This window comes from Abramis brama (genome assembly GCF_963993115.1).
Source record: "Abramis brama genome assembly, chromosome: 5".
NCBI classification, from domain to species: domain Eukaryota; kingdom Metazoa; phylum Chordata; class Actinopteri; order Cypriniformes; family Leuciscidae; genus Abramis; species Abramis brama.
This window is the reverse complement of record NC_139967.1, coordinates 33051458-33068847: the sequence shown is the minus strand read 5'-3', so window position 1 is coordinate 33068847 and position 17390 is coordinate 33051458. Positions and strand designations below refer to the sequence as shown.

At 38.3% G+C, this 17390-nt stretch overlaps 2 protein-coding genes across 2 annotated transcripts; one reads left to right on the top strand and one right to left on the bottom strand.

Moving 5' to 3' along the window:
* Positions 1-433: 433 nt before the first annotated feature.
* Positions 434-3693, top strand: fam47e (family with sequence similarity 47 member E). Its single transcript, XM_084115099.1, has 8 exons — positions 434-562; positions 1498-1873; positions 2347-2504; positions 2695-2872; positions 2950-3129; positions 3208-3303; positions 3426-3503; positions 3599-3693. Exons 1-8 carry the CDS (start codon positions 519-521, stop codon positions 3683-3685), a joined length of 1197 nt encoding a protein of 398 aa, XP_083971225.1. The 5' UTR covers positions 434-518; the 3' UTR covers positions 3686-3693.
* Positions 1870-13107, bottom strand: LOC311083514 (coiled-coil domain-containing protein 158-like). The gene is made up of 14 exons (XM_084115098.1): positions 13024-13107; positions 11295-11534; positions 10977-11145; positions 9967-10119; positions 8884-8996; positions 7007-7165; positions 6798-6890; positions 6589-6687; positions 6365-6498; positions 6162-6224; positions 5885-5943; positions 5632-5778; positions 5359-5456; positions 1870-2436 (listed from the first exon to the last, which is right to left on the bottom strand). Exons 2-13 carry the CDS (start codon positions 11439-11441, stop codon positions 5404-5406), a joined length of 1389 nt encoding a protein of 462 aa, XP_083971224.1. The 5' UTR covers positions 11442-11534; positions 13024-13107; the 3' UTR covers positions 1870-2436; positions 5359-5403.
* Between the last annotated feature and the right edge of the window lie 4283 nt (positions 13108-17390).

Here is a 17390-nt window from a genome sequence, read left to right as displayed (position 1 = left end):
TTTGTTTTCAGGGATATGTTATAAAAGACTGATACTATTAATGATAACTAATAAATAAGTACATTGCTATAAACTCCCCAATGCTCACATAGGATGAGCATTCAAAACTACATAAAAAACACAGTAAAAGCAAGAAATTCAGTGATAATTAATAGATTGAAAATATAGCGACGGACGGGGGTGTTTTTTAGGAACAGACTCAGCAATTAAAATGTGTATTCTTTTAATAAACGTTTGGTCAAATAGGGCTCCTATCAGCAATACATATTGCATCTGCTCTATTATTACAAAGCTCCCTCTTGTGGTTTAAACACGCCTCTCTTCATCAGTAGAGAAGAACTACAAGTACCAGAGCGCCAGTCTACTGTGCTTTCCATAGCAACCAAACCAACGCACCTCACTCGAGTGTCCACATTTTACATGGTGATAATTTAATAACGTTGTGTTTGTAAACTATGACACATTTGGTAGAAAACTAATCGTTTTAAATATAATATAGAAGCACCGAGACGAGCGAAATGTCTTTCAAAACTGGACAAGTGGAAAACATTAAGTTTCCCTGGTAAGTTGCACATATAAATAAATAAAAATACTAAAAATTAACTTTTTAAATGAAATACTAACTTCTAACATGACAAACTGGCAATGCATTAAGATATATTCCAGCAAGTGTTCTTCTTTTTTTCCCTTTCTAGACAATTCAAAACTTTTTTTTCCTGAATATTCTACGGGTGTCACAGTAGCAGCTAACGTTAGATAGTGACAATCTGTATTGCGTATAGTTCACCCAAAAAGAAAATTACTGTGAGAAGTTTACAGAGTTTTAGTGTCAGTACTAGCCTACATTCAACTACTATTTATAATGTTGAATATAATGTATAATAATGCAATGGGGGAATATTTGTGGGTCCTGATAATGCCAAATGTTTTATGTTACCAGTAAAAAGTGGGCTACATTTTAAATATATAGTCAGTGACAGAGTGTAAGCATATTTGTTTAAAATAATTCTGTATTTTCAGCTTCAGAATCATGAATATTTTTATTCTGGTGTCACCATTGTCCTGTGCATTGGGTTACCAGCACCAAGTCCAAGCCTATTCATTTACACCCCCCAATGTAATACCAAATTTACCATTTTAATCAACTGTAAAAAAAATTGCTAACCTTTTACTATATGGAGTATCGCAATAATATCGTATCGTGAGTTCAGTATTGAATCGTGAGATGAGGGTATCGTTACACAAGAATATTCACTTTATAACTTAAAGTAAAGCTCTATGTAAGCTCATTGAGGAACAGCTCTTTATTTCCAACCTGCTAGGGTCAGTCCTTTCTTGCCATTTTTCCATCAAGTTGTAATTAGTACCTTAGCTTGATGAGAAAGTATTCCGTACCCTTTTATAAATACATCCTCAAATTTCAGCATAATATTTTTTTACAGAGCTCATCTGGTACTGCATAACGGGAATGACCACAACTCTTGTCTTTGTCTTCAGGTTTAAGGAACGGCTAAAGACTAAATATCTCAGGGATCTTAGGCAAAAGCAACAGTTATCAGGGGCGTTAGATAGTCGCAAATGGCGTTTTTTGTCCCCGGGCCTGGATGATTTTAGAGATGGTTACCCAACAGTCAATAAAGAGCTCTTCACCCAGTGTAAGAGTGGACCCTCCCCTGCGGTCTTTGGGATGCCGAACCACCACGCTTGTTCAACGAAGTTCCAGCAGAAGAGACTGAGTAAAACTCAAGCGTGTTACTCAAAGCAGAATCCCCAGAGTCAAGCTCAGTGTGAGTTCATTGATGCTGTCGAGCACAAACTCAAACAACACCCACTGGCCCTGTATCCACATCTGGAGAGCGGTCTGACACCAGAGGTAATACCACTTTTAAAATGTTGTCGACATGACTGGACAACATGTAAATAGGCTACACTTCAAATCATGTTAAAGTTGCTGTTAGCTATTTTTTAATGCAACAAACATTTACCCTCATACACACAAACCACTGTATCAATGAGGTTTCTAGTAAGCTTCTTCTGTTTTGTTAGCAAAAAATTTGTTACGGTCTCCCATTCACCAGGATAGTTAATAACCCAACGATGATGACGACTTAGGCTACAATTTAGAGAAATATGGAAATGCGAAAAGGGTCCACTGGAAGCTGTGGGAGTGTTAGGGAAACCTGTTTGAAAACAGTTTTGTGATTCCATTTGGTGCTGCTTGTGGCGCTGAAATATCTAACAGCAGCTTTAAATATGAAAGATGATGAAGTAAAAAAATAATACATTGAGGAATATTAATTGCAATGTATAATATACAATGCCTCCAAACACCAACTTTTTCAACAGTTATTTGATCAGGTGTTGTCAGTCCTGGATCCTGATATGTGCGTGAAGGAAGAATTGTCCATAACATCTCCAACAAAGAAAATGGAACATCTGGAAGAAAACAGAGCACAATGTGAATTCTCCACTCCGGAGACAATAAAATCATCCATCAACATCAAGTGATTTTAATTTCCTCTTTTGTGCACGTTTCTGGTTTTGGTTCTGATCCCATTCCATTAGAATGGAACCAGTCACAATGTTATGTTAAAAACAGTATTCCCATTTTAATTTTAATTCTTTCCCGGTGGGAGACATTACAGAAGTATGTTACATATATCATAATACCACACCCTTCTTAAATTTCCCAAGGCCTCAAAGGGAGAAATGTACAGACGCCAGACCAAGAAATCCCTATAAATGGCAGAGACTCAAAGGAACTCTGGGTGTCAAAGACGATCAGATGGCGAGTGTTAAACTCTTGCACTCCGTATCACAAGATGACAAGCAGATGATTACCAAGCTCTTCTGTGAATGGATTACTTCACTGGTAAGTAATATTTCATGTACACATTACGCAATAGATATTAAGCCTAAATGTTATTCCTTCTTTGAATGTTTTCTCAGGGTGGAGAGACCAGTGATCTGACAGTCTCAACCATCTTGGACCTGTTTAAGAGCGACTATGAGAAGAAACCCTCCTTGACCTTACCTATTAACAAGACCTATCCTAATGAAACTATAGCGAAACTCCAGAGCTCTGTAGAGGAACATCATAAAGGCCAGAGTGTTAAGGAGTTGACTCAGGTTGGAGACATTGTTTTTGTTCTTAAGACACAATTTTTCTGATTGGATTAACAAGTCTCGTCTATGTCTGTACAACAGGCCTATAAACCCAACAGACCCCAGGCTGCCAATGATCCTCAAGCCCTGGCAGAGATCACAGGGAGTCTGGACTTTGAGGAACAGCTGAGTGAGCAGGTGACTTTTATAGCATCTACTAGGTATAAAAAGAGCAAATAATGTGACAGCTGATGATGAGGCCAACCAGCCTGATCTCTATTTAGTTGCTGGAGCTCCATTCATATTTTCCTGTCATCTAGGATAAGGAGCTGAAGCAGATTCACGGCATTCAGGCATTCAGAGAGTTCATTATCAAAAAGGGAGTGAGAATGCCAAGGGTAATACAACTGAAGTTTAAATTCAAATAATATTTCATATACTTTGACAAATTAATTATTTAATAATCAAGTATTTTATTCATGTCCTTGTGTAGTTTCTCAGTGCTATATTCTCTGAGGATGAACAGAAGAACAGGATCAGAGGCTCCACATCATCATCTACAGGGAGAGCTGTGCATTAAACTCTTTAAATATTCCCTTATGTTGTTTTATTGAACATAACTTCACACATTCATGCATTAGCTGCTAAATGCAGTTCTCCCAACTACAATTTTTTTTTAGATTAAAGGAACATTTTACCCCCAAGCCAGATTTCTGTATACTGTAAATTCATGATCAAAAAAAAAAAAACTAGGGCGTATTTGGCATGGCTCTCTCTTCCTCTAGTTTTCTTTATTCATTCATAAAACCTTCACTGAAAAACAAATACTGTGTTCTCAGCTTCCCGGTGGGACTCCCGGTGGGGCTTTCTAAGAAATTTCTGCTCTTATGCATTCTGCCATGCTAAACAGCTGCTAAGGTAGAATTGGTGAGTCATTTTTTGAAGGCTGGTCTAGCAAAGGGTCATTTGTTATTAGGTGTGTTCGACCTCATGCACAGACCAAAGCAGTGAATGACGGTTAGAAACGGCAAAGACCGAGAAAGCAGTCATCTGGCTCAGTTGGCTTAGTTTCTCAAGAGTGGCTGTGTGAGCTCTGATGACAACACAGCTATTTCACAATAGGCTAGATTCACTGATAACAACAATGACGTGCGCTTTGTGTTTATTCCGACACCTTCAGTTCCACTAATGCTAACAAATCTTGTTTTTATAACAGTAAAAATGTAATCTTAATGTTATTTTGTGTCATGTTAATTAAAGTGATTTAAATATTACAGACCTCACTTTGTTTTTTTTAAATAATATAGGCTTATCTTGAATTTTTTTATTTAGTTATTTTTTTTTTTTTACATACAGGTGCTGTATTAAAGGGTTAGTTCACCCAAAAATGGCGTGTCTCATGTCGTTCCAAACGATAAGACTTTCGTTCATCTTCGAACACAAATTAAGATCTTTTTGATGAAATCTGAGACTTTTCTGACCCTCCATTGACAGCTACGCAACTGACACTTTAAAAAGTTCATAAAGTGATCGTAAAACTAATCCATATGAATTGAGTGGTTTAGTCCAAGTTTTCTGAAAAGACACAATCACTTTATATGATGAACAGATTGAATTTAGGCTTTTATTCACATATAAACATTCATCAACTCACACATCAGTTGTGGTAAATGGAAGCTCAAGCATGTTCGCTTGACGTGCGAGAACCAATGAGGTTCATTCTCGTTACACAGAACGTTTGAGCTTCTGCAAGAACCAATCATGTTCATTCTCGCAGTCAAGCAGGTTCGGTTGAGCTACTGTTTATGTCCGCTAATCAATGTTTATATGTGAATAGAAGCCTAAATTCAATCTGTCTATCATATAAAGCGATCGAGTCGCTTCAGAAAACTTGGACTAAACCACTCAATTCATGTGGATTAGTTTTACGATCACTTTATGAACTTTTTGAAGCGTCAGTGTCAATTGCGTTGCTGTCAATGGAGGGACAGAAAGCTCTCAGATTTCATCAAAAAGATCTTCATTTGTGTTCCAAAGATGAATGAAAGTCTTATGGGTTTGGAATGATATTAGGGTGAGTAATTAATGACAGAATTCTAATTTTTGGGAGAACTATCCCTTTAAGCAGCACATAACCTACCAAATGAAAAGTGTTTCCGTTTGCTAGATTTAAAATTCAAACATCTGTTTATCTAACAAATATTACATCTAATCCACTTTATTTGTGATAAAGATAAAAAGTGTCATTCTGACCATCACCCTTCAGTTGAAGATCCTTCAGTAAGTTCTACGGTCTGTTCAGATCTTTTTCCGCGATCCCTGTCCTTTGAGCTCATCTTGATTGTTGGCAGCTGATAAAAGACCAATAAACTTCCAGTTTAATAACCAAATAATCACTTACTGTGATTTACAACATACAGTAAAATAATTAAATCATTGGCACTGTTAAATAAATCCTGCGTCAGGTAACACTCATCTGTTTAGTTTTCATAAAACGGCTCTAATTGTGTTTGACGTGTAGCTTACATATCTGATTAGCGTTGGAAGGGGGCCAATAGTTTCTGTCAGCGGGAAGATCAGAAGTGAGGAGAAGGTGCACAGGAGACCTGCATCCTGCCGCACGAGCAGAGCGGGAATAGCACATCTGGCCCGCTCTAGAGCGTACTGCATTATCTGTCAAACAAGAGACATTTGATTATATCTATGTATTTTTCTAAATGAGCAAAGATGATTAATCAGTTTTTCCATCATTGATCAAAGTAGTGGCACAAAGACTCACTGTCAGCTGATAAAGGGCTGTTGCAGTCCTGCTTATAAGGTTCAACACTTCTGAGCTCACTGCAAAGCACACATGCAACACAAGCAGCACATGCATTAAATGTGTCTCAGAGAGAGTGGAGAACAAGCATAAATCACTGCAGAGAAGCACTTAAATGTTACAAAACATCTTAGTGCCATCTTAAAAGGCACTTTACTGGGCATCAAGCATCTGTGCATGTGTGTTTAGAAGGCATGAAACTTCTTGTAGTTAACGTGTGTGTGTACTTTCCTCATACCCGTAACTGGTTATTCTCCCAAATGGCCCTGTGGTACATCCAGCATCTTTAGTTTTTGTTGGTCTGCAATGAAAATGATAAATAAGACTTGAGTGATTCACAAAACTCTACTTGTATGCAATTTCCTCAACTCCATTCCCTGATGCCGTGGTCTTCCCTTAGGTGTTTTCCCTCTATAATGGCCTTTTATGAATGAAACTCACTGTCTAGATGTGTGGTCTTCTTCGGGTATCCTCCTGAAGCTCATAATAGTGTGTGGTCCTTGCTCTTCAACAATCCCGCCACGCAGAGCTCTTACAGCTCTCTTCAGCTCAACAATGGGGTCACACACTCTCACCTGGAAAGAATCCAAAGGCAAATCTGTTCCAGCACATCCTGTCAGTTCAGATATTTGAGTGTGCGTGTAGTTAGCAAGGCTTTTTCATACCTCCATTAGGCCATTAATGCTCTGCTGAGCGAGGGGAAGATGGGTACGACTGCTGACTGGAGATCTGGGGACGTTACGCCAGTTCTGGCTTTGCAATTCCTGACCAAAAACATACACATGGAAATAGCATAACAGCAAAAGAATAGTAACGTTTGACCAGAAGATGAAATCAAATAATTACTACTACAGTAAATTTGTCTATGTTTTACCTTTAAATCTAAAGCATGATGCAGTTTCAGCCTCATAAGCTCCTGTTCCTGCTTCTGAATAAAGTCTTGACATTCAGCCAAACTGTTAGACATCTGTAGAATATACATTATGTTTCAATTGTTTACAACGTCAGTCATCTGCTCTATTATCTGACAGTCATACTGTTGTATTTGGAATAAGCCTGTTTAACAAGAAGACTGTCAGACACCTTGAATAAAGCTGCTTCCAGTCTCTCTGCTTTGCCTTTGAGTTCTCGCTCTTGTGAGCACAGAGTCTCCACTTCTGACTCCACTCTTCTCCTGCTCTCCCTCTCTGACACTAGCTCTTGAGTCTGTCTCTTAACCAGCAATGCCTGACGATGCTTCTCCTATGACACACAAACACTCATTAATATGTACATATGCACAAAAGGAAAACATACATGAACACAAAAAAGTTGCTCTTTGGACTATGCAAAAATACTTTGTAAAAGAGATTATCTAGGTTAATATTTGTTCTTGCATTCAAGAAAAGTGCTGCAATAGTCATCTACTAAACCCCAAAAGGATTTTTGCAAGGTTTATGGCTGGAAAACATATCAATCTTACATTGTAGTTATACTTATTTCACAATATTGTGCAATCTGTGATTCTAAGTAGCGTAACTAGAAACTAACTCCCAATGAGGAGTGAAACAATTTCCTAAATGCAACAAAGAACATTCTAATATTTCCAACTTAGTTTCAGCCGTATAATCCTGCAATTCAACATACAACTGAAGTCATAATTTTACAAACAACTTGCAGAATCTGAAAGTGTTAATAGTAAAAAAGAGGAAATAAAACAAGTTACATCCCGTTCAAAAAGCTTACATCCCCAGCTCTTAATTCATCATGATTCCTTGAGCACCCATTGAGTGTTTGCAGCTTTTGTAATATTCGTGTATGAGTTCCTCAATTGTCCTCAGTGTGAAAAGATGGATTTCAAAATCATAGTCACAGCTGGAAATGGTTCAAAGATGCAGAAGATGTTGGAAAACCAGGACCTTGAGGATGTGCGCGTTTACAGTTTAACTCAGGATAAATAAGGGACTCATGAACAACTATCACAAGACAAAAAAACAGCTGAGAATCATCCAGGTATCTGGGTTATTTGTGTCAATTCAGTGTCTTAGGGACTATATGTAAACATCTGTTATGTGATACAGCTTATGTAGGTCAGTACTACATACAAAAATGAAAATAAATTGTATGATCCTCTTAGCATTATTTTTACTTAAGTATTAACATTTTGCTGGCTCTGCAAAGTGTATGTAAACTTATGACTACACCTGTAGAACAAATAAATTAAAAAAAAAAGCGATTTGCCTGGAAACTGTCTCTGAGATTCCATTTAATTTCAAACAAGCATACCAGAGCAAGTTACACCGACATTCAGCCCATATTTCCCACTGTCTTTCTGATAATCCTCTCCTATAAATATTTCATGCATATTAGTGGTGGGAAAGGGGTATCACTGACAGTGCTTTGTGAAAACAGAAAAGTGCTCAACAGTCAATAAAAATGATTTCCCCTGGTTTCAAGCTTAAGGAGAATGTTTCAGTTTCATTTTTGGAACAAGATAAATAATAAAGTACCATTTTTAGAATGCAGACACCATGTGGTTGAAAGCCCCAATTCATTTACAGTGTTTTGACACATCTGAGGCCACACCTTCCCTCCAAGGGAAATGTATAATTATTTGGAAAATACATAAATATACACTTTTTTTTTGGTCTGAAAATGATCATATCATGAATTATGATAACATTATTACCTATATACTTACTTGGATCATAGGTCTTAAACCCTGCTCCTGGAGGCCCACTGTCCCGTAAAGTTTCTCACCAACCCTAATAAAACACACACCTGAATCAGCTAAAGCTCTTGAAAATCACAAGCTGAAGCAGGGCAGTGGGACTTCAGGAGCAGGGCTGAAAACCTCTGACTTACATATACTTGGTTACCAACAGTTTGGGCCTGGACACCTTCTATTTTAACATTACATATACACACTAATTAGTAACAGGGAGTTACTGTGAGAAGTTCTTGTTAGTGATGCATTTCACCATCTTGAGCTTCTCGACGGTCTCTTCCAGCAGCTGAATTCGGCTTTGCAGAAAATCAATCTGCTCTCTTTTAGCAGTGATCCGTTTCTGCATCCCGAGAGCAACCCTGAGACCTGAAATACATATAAAACACATTCCAATCAGTTCAACCACAGTAAATACCAAGAATGAAACTCTGAAAAATAATTCACCGTCCTGTCTGAAAGAGGAATATTATGCACGATGCATTATTGAGGTATCGCCCTATTTGAGAATTGTTTCTCAGGTTATGTCAGATGTATCACGTTCACAAGAGAATAACTTGGACTATATTGTTAATGTATTGTCTGCATTTCAAAAGACACTTTGTCCAGTGAACCAATGAACAGAAACTTACGTCATATGAGACCATTTTCCCATTCTGTCTCTCTCACAATTGAATGGGACAAAATGAAACAATGGAGGGTTACAGAGGTCAGACCTAAGAAATCATAGCTACATTATGTAACAGCCCCCACAACCACTGCACACAGCGAGAACAAAAATGTTCTTTAACAATGTCTCAATACACGGACACCAAACAGCTGAAAACATTGTAAAAATGTTAAAATGCATACTTTGTGTGGATTAAGTGATGGAAAAGTACATAGTGGAATAACAGTAGGAGTGCACGGAGTAGATCTATAATCTCAGTATGCCGTCTTCCTGCCATTATCCAAAATGCAAAACAACGAAACCATGGCCACACACTGGCTCTCTGAAAAGAATGTAAATGAATCCAGTAATGCAGGGTTTGGTCTTCCGCCTTTTATTTTATATACACTTGACCTCGGCCTGGTTTTTCCTGAGGTAACACTGTGAAAACATCCTCACTTTAAATATCAGCAGTGCTATGAATTGGTACGGATGCCTATATTTGTATTTGAGTGTATTAGGATTTCTTTGATCTCTGAAAAACTCAGGGGCCAGTCCTGTGAGGTTACTGAGGGCGAATTGTGGATCATTGTTCATTTTAAATGTCTTTTTTTGTCTTCTTCCTACCTGTAGCCTTAAAAATTATTTATTAAAACAAACAAACAAAAAGTATTTTGTGTGTGTATGTACCATGACCATCAGCTCCCTCCAAGGTTCTCAACCAACTGTTGGCCTGGGTCAGTTCTGCCCGCACGGTCTTCAGCTGAGTCCTGAGGTTAAGGCTCTGTTGCTCCAGCTCACTGGTCTTCCTGCCAAATAGCTCTATAAAAGCTTCCTGACCCTCTGATTAATAGGAAACAATGTAAAAAATATCAAGGTGACACAACTGTGCTATCATAATGAAAACAAAAATCCCATTAAAAGAAAGAAATGCTTCAAATGAAATGGCCATAATCTTTTATTAACATTTCTAAGAAAATATTAATTACCATTCATAAGCTTGCGTGGCCAGTAAGATTCTTTTTAATGTTTATGAAAAGTCTCTTAAGCTCACCCGGCTACATTTATTTCACTATTAAATACAATAAAACAGTAATATTGTGAAATATTATTACAATTTAAAATGAATATTTTTTTATTTAATATTTTAAAATGTAATTTATCCCTTTGATGCCAAAGCTGAATTTTAAGCATCATTACTCAAGTCTTCAGTGCTTCAGAAATCATTTTAATATGCTGATTTGATGCTCAAGAAACATTTATTATTGTTGTTATAAATGTTTAAAACAGTTGTGCTGCCTAATATTTTGTGGAAAAATTGTTTTTCCAGGATATTTTTTTCTTTGATGAAAAGAAAGTTCCAAAGAACAGAATTATCCTTGCTGAATTAAATTAATTTTTTTCTTTTTGAAATCATACTTAACCAAACTTTTAAACAGTATTATATATATATAACAAAACTGTTTTACTGCACATTAATATCTGGAAAAACTGTTGACTGGCAAATTATGTATTTCAAACAGACAAAAACATAAACCAAGAAATGACATCATACAGGGGTCAATATCTCTTAAAATATCAGATAATTTGAGCTTTTTAAATAAGGCAAGGTTCAGGTTTTAAAACATACTCCCCAAAAACCTTTATGAATATTTTATGATATTTGTAAAAAAAAAAAAAAAATGAATCAGTGCCTGTACCTTTCAGCTGGGTAAGCTGCATACGCTGCACTTCCAGCTCGTCGGTCATCTGCTGTTTCTCGAAAGTAAGCTGATCAACACTGCAGGTCTTTTCTGAGAGCGCAGCCTGCTGACAGGCCTTCTCTCCCGCCATTGTGCTGAGTCTGAGCTCTGCCTGTCTCAATGCAGCCTGTTAAAACCAACCGCTATATGAATGTCAAGCAAGGGCTAATTATGAGTAGTAGTATAATAGCTAAGGCATCCTAATAGCTAAGGCATCCTAAATTGTGTATTAGTTGAATTCTACTACTAAAAAGATTCTACCCCAAATGTCCCCACCTTCAGTTGTTGGTTCTCTCCTCTGAGCTGCTCGATCTGGTTAGTTAAATATCGTTGCATGTCCACAGTGCAGCTGTGCTCCGAGATAAACTGCATGGCACTTTCCAGTCCTGCACTCATCATCCGGTCATCTGCCTCTGTCCTCATGACCTTCAGCAGACCCTGAACCTCTTCCAGCGGGACATGGACCTGCTGCGGATACCACTGCTTCAACAACACCGGCAGATGCCTTCTCTCCAACTGAATCACATAACACAACACAGAGACATAAGCACTGGAAAAGCCTCAAAACTGCCTGCATTCTCTGAAGAACATATGGTTCTCGACCGGTGGGTCGCAGCAGGCCTGTTTTGAAAGGCTTTCAGACATCAGGAAAAAGACTATTTAAGTTTTAAAAGGGAGGAGAAACACTTCCCACATCTTTTGTCGAAGGCTGTGTGTCCTATCAGACTCTATGGTATTTCTATGCAAATTCATGTTTATGTTAATTTCGCGGTAAAATTAACAAATTTGTTTTATTTTAAGGAGCTTTTTGTCAACTTTGGTACTGTGTTTGGTTGGCACAGTGCTGTAAACAATATGAGTATAGATGATGTCGCCTTGTGTCAGCAGTCATTGGTCAAGGTTGTAGCTTAAAAATTTAGACAAAGAAGATGTAGAGTAAATGGAACTGAGCCCTCTTTGCATCATTTTGAACTCAATGCATGTGGTACATCCTGTAACATAAGATGCAACTGCAGTTATTCCTGTTGGAGTCTGAGGCTGGTACAGGCTGTGCCGAACTGCAGTCGATCTGCCTCTCTCTTGGCTTGCTAAAGCAGCTTTCTAATCAATTCTGTCTCACTGTGCAGACCTGGCAGCTCGACCAGACTCATGCTGTTCTGTCTCTGCCAACAGCTCAAAAGTGTCATAAACACTGTTTGAAAATGCAATTCTTTAAAATGAGTTAGTTTAAATGATCTTAAATGTCCAGCAAGTTCTTTTTCTGTTGAAAACAGAAACTGAGAGAGAGAAAAAATAATAATGCCATTGTATTCTAAAATATGATTTTTTTGAATGTTTTTGAAAGAAGCCTCTTATGCTCACTAAGGCTGCATTTATTTTATGATAACTACAGTAATATTCAGAAATTTATAACAACTGTTTTGGATTTTTTGTTAAATATATTTTAAATTGTCATTTATTCCTGTGATGACAAAGCTGCATTTTCAGCATCATTACTCCAGTCTTCAGTGTCACATGATCCTTCAGAAATCTGGATTTTTTGTCCCCATAAATAGAAAGTTCAAAGAACAGAATTGATTTGAAATGGAAACCTTTTGTAATATTATAATTGTCTTTACTGTCACTTTTTATCAATTAAATGCATACTTGCTGATAAGTTTAATTCAAAAAAAAAAAAAATCCTTACTTACCCCACAGTGATGTACATTTCAACAGGCGCTTTCACTGGCTGCTTCAGAAATCACATACTTCCCTATATAAAGTTTGAAAAACAGTATGTGATAAAAGTATTACAGTATGTCCGAATACATAGTACTCATAAGAGAGTAGGCAAAAAGTACCCGAATTACCTACTTCTTCTAAAGTGTGCTTACGACGTACACTTTACTATCCCATGAGGCCATGAGGATTTGTGAACGGCAATGACATGATGCAACTGGTCGGTCACGTGATAAGGGTGATAAGGTGATACATCCAGATTATATTCATACTATATAGAACATACCTTTTTAGTGGTCGGAAGTAGTTACTTATTCAAAATAAGTACCAACTCAAGAGAGTATGCGATTTTGGAAGCAGCTAATGTTTCCCAACAAGTTTCCTGAACACTGCCCAGCTGCCATTGGTCAGGCAAACAGATAGCCCTGCCCCAAATCTCACGCCATTGGTTAAACCAGTGTTGTGGCATTTGGGCTAGCTCAAATAAACAGATTAATGATTTGATAGTGCCACAAATACACAGCATTTACAAACTTCAGGTCAGTATGTATCTGACAGTTGTTATTAAAAAACCTTAAAAAACTGCAAACAAAAAAACAAACATCTTGAGCTGCCTACACTACTGTTTATTACTAAAAGTTGGCCGAGTTGTGTGTATGTAATTGGGCTGAGAGGTCTCTCACGGCCTTCCCGGCCTGGGACAGGGATTGAGCCAACTGCTTCTCCACTGAACTGACCTGCAGCCAACTCGATTACGTCCCAACAAACCCTTCTCTCATTGTAGACTACAGCCAAATCCAGCATATGAAGGCTATCAAGCATAGTCAGGATGCATCTGTCAGACAGTGCTAATGTGAAGACATCCCACATCCCAGTGTTCTGCAGTTTTGGTGTAAACACCAAAAGGGCTTGGAACACCCGTCTCATTACCTTAGTTTCATACATCTGTTGTTTCTCTGACTCCAGCTCACTTTTCTTGCTCTGGTGTAAACAGGCTTGACTTGTAGCTTATTCTAACTTTTCTAGCACAGAACAACACCATTTTAATTAAAAAGTGACAGGAGGAAAAGCAGCTGGAAGGATGTGTGTATGAGGAGATTGAGAACTTGCTGTAATAACTCCACCAGAAGCTGCACACTGTAAACACCAAAGTTTCTCAGTCAATATCGCCACCCTCTGGTCAGGACTGGTAATGCGTTGCTCTCGTCTGTAACAGAATAACATGCATTGATGGATCACATACAGCATTACCTTAGATCAGGGTTCACTAATCTCGGTCCTGGAGGGCCGCTGTCCTGCAGAGTTTAGCTCCAACACACCTGTTTGAAAGTTTCTAGTATGTCTAGTGAGACCTTGATTAGCTGGTTCAGGTGTGTTTAATTGGGGTTGGAGCTAAACTCTGCAGGACAGCGGCCCTCCAGGACCGAGATTGGTGAACCCTGCCTTAGATGAACCTTACACTCAATTGAACATAGAGAGTCAAACGCACAGGGCCTTAAAGAATTAAAAATAATATGTTTAAACAATAACAATGTGAATGAATACGGAGTAAAAAATAAATACACATTCGACAAAGCCAATTCACACTTTTGGTTACGATTTTAGGTAACGTTAACATTCTAACTCAGTTACACACCTGAAGTAATGCTGCCATCGGAATGATCGTAAATATACCAGTTTCCTATGGGATTAATATCCTGCCATGATTCAAAACTGAAAATAAAGTTCTGAAAGGTTGAAACTAAGTGTTCGAAAACTCAAAATCTTACAAAAAAAAGTTTTGCAAGATCGAAAAATAAGATTTGCAAGCTTGCAAAATGTAAAAAAATAAAAATATCTCTGCAAACATTATGTTGTTTTTGAGATTTCCTTCTTCAGAACTGCAACATTTTTTTTTACGATGTTGCGCAAACAATTTTTCAGAGTTTCAAATTTGTCAGTGTTCTCCCACTGTATTAGTTTGTTTTCCAGGTTTGAAACCTTGTAAATGGTGACCTGAAAACTGGTGTGCGAATGTGTGAAAAAAAGTTTTGAAACTCTGAAAACAGAGTTTTGCAGGCTTGCAAAGTGGTAAAAATAATAAAATCTCTGCAAACATAATTTTGTTTTTGAGTTTTCCTTCTTCAGAAGTGCAACACTCTTTTTTACGGTGTTGTGCAATCATTTTTTCAGAGTTTCGAATGTGTCACTGTTCTCCCAGTGTATAGTTTGTTTTCCAGGTTTGAAACCTTGTAAATGGTGATCTGAAAACTGGTGTGCGAATAGGTGAAAAAAAGTTTTGAAACTCTGAAAACTGAGGATCGAAAGGGCGAAACTTATTACATTACATTACTTTTGCACTCCTATTGCAGACTATTTTTTCAGAGCTGAGTTTACAACACCCACTTTGCGGAGATACGCCCACACAGTTGCGAGCTTGCGACTCACGTGATTTGTGGCAGCGTTGTCACGCAGCTCTGCTCTGAAACTCTGAAACTCAGACTGAGCGAAAATGAAGCTTCGCAACTTCGCAACTTAAAAAAAAGCCTGGAGGGAGGGCCTGCTCTTGGCCAATGCTTTGCTGTCTGCTGACGTACAGTCCAATCACAAGTCGTATTTACTGGAAAGGTGGGATTGACCAACTGCTCCCCCAATGACGAAATTCTCTCGAAATTCTCATGCTCATTCCTCACACAGCGAGCGACTCACTTTCCTCAGCTGGCGAATCACTCTCCTCACACAGCGAGCGACTCACTCTCCTCACACAGCGAGCGACTCACTTTCCTCAGCTGGCGAATCACTCTCCTCACACAGCGAGCGACTCACTCTCCTCACACAGCGAGCGACTCACTTTCCTCAGCTGGCGAATCACTCTCCTCACACAGCGAGCGAATCACTCTCCTCACACAGCGAGCGACTCACTCTCCTCACACAGCGAGCGACTCACTTTCCTCAGCTGGCGACTCACTCTCCTCACACAGCGAGCGACTCACTCTCCTCACACAGCGAGCGACTCACTTTCCTCAGCTGGCGAATCACTCTCCTCACACAGCGAGCGAATCACTCTCCTCACACAGCGAGCGACTCACTTTCCTCAGCTGGCGACTCACTCTCCTCACACAGCGAGCGACTCACTTTCCTCAGCTGGCGAATCACTCTCCTCACACAGCGAGCGACTCACTCTCCTCACACAGCGAGCGACTCACTTTCCTCAGCTGGCGAATCACTCTCCTCACACAGCGAGCGAATCACTCTCCTCACACAGCGAGCGACTCACTCTCCTCACACAGCGAGCGACTCACTTTCCTCAGCTGGCGAATCACTCTCCTCACACAGCGAGCGACTCAGTCATGTACACTGGCCTAATATTATAATAAAATCTCAAGTAGCTGCTACTGTATTGGTGCAATAACTAACTTCAGTAAACTGTTAAATTTTTGTGTTGTAAAAGTCATTTATTCTGAAGCAATAATCTTAAATTGATTCTCATTGCATTTTTTAAAAACATTTATAAAGGCAATTTCCCCCTAACTGTCATCTTTCAAGTCAAATTCTATACATTTTAAGTCACTATATTGCTTTTACCAATCAAATTGACTAGTATCAACAAAAAAATAAATAATAATATGCAAAACAAGCATAAAACAAACAAACAAACAAACAAAAAAAAAACATTGTTTTGGTATCAAATATTCAACATGAATGCATGGGGCAAAAATTTAAAAATATTTTGTGTATATTATGTGTATTTTATGTTTGTTTAATGACTGCTGCTGGCCAATAGAAAAAAACAATAAAACTTATGAATAGCCTACAATTGTAGTTAAAAAACAAAAAATAATCATAAAACATAATGGGGCATTCATGTTGAATATTCTTTTGAATGGTGTTATCAAATAATGATCTGTTATAATCTGATAGAGAAAAACAACATGCAAGTAATTTATAGGCCTACAGTTAACTAATGTGATCTTTACAAAAAACATAATGGTGTATGTAACTTTGAATTGTGTTTTACCTATTTTGATACCAATGTGAATCAGCAAAAACGGAAATGTCACTTTTTCAGAATATTCTATTTTAAAGATAATTTATAAAATAAACTTTTTAAAAAGCCGTGCATCCTGTTTGCGTATCCTGTGCGCTTTCGTCATTGGCGGAGCAGTCGGTCAATCCCACCTTTCCAGTAAATACGACTTGTGATTGGACTGTACGTCAGCAGACAGCAAAGCATTGGCCAATAGCAGAAGGCCCTCCCTCCAGGCTTTTTTTTAAGTTGCGAAGTTGCGAAGCTTCATTTTCGCTCAGTCTGAGTTTCAGAGTTTCAGAGCAGAGCTGCGTGACAACGCTGCCACAAATCACGTGAGTCGCAAGCTCGCAACTGTGTGGGCGTATCTCCGCAAAGTGGGTGTTGTAAACTCAGCTCTGAAAAAATAGTCTGCAATAGGAGTGCAAAAGTAATGTAATGTAGAAAGTTTCGCCCTTTCGAACCTCAGTTTTCAGAGTTTCAAAACTTTTTTTCACCTATTCGCACACCAGTTTTCAGATCACCATTTACAAGGTTTCAAATCTGGAAAACAAACTATACACTGGGAGAACAGTGACACATTCGAAACTCTGAAAAAATGATTGCACAACACCGTAAAAAAGAGTGTTACACTTCTGAAGAAGGAA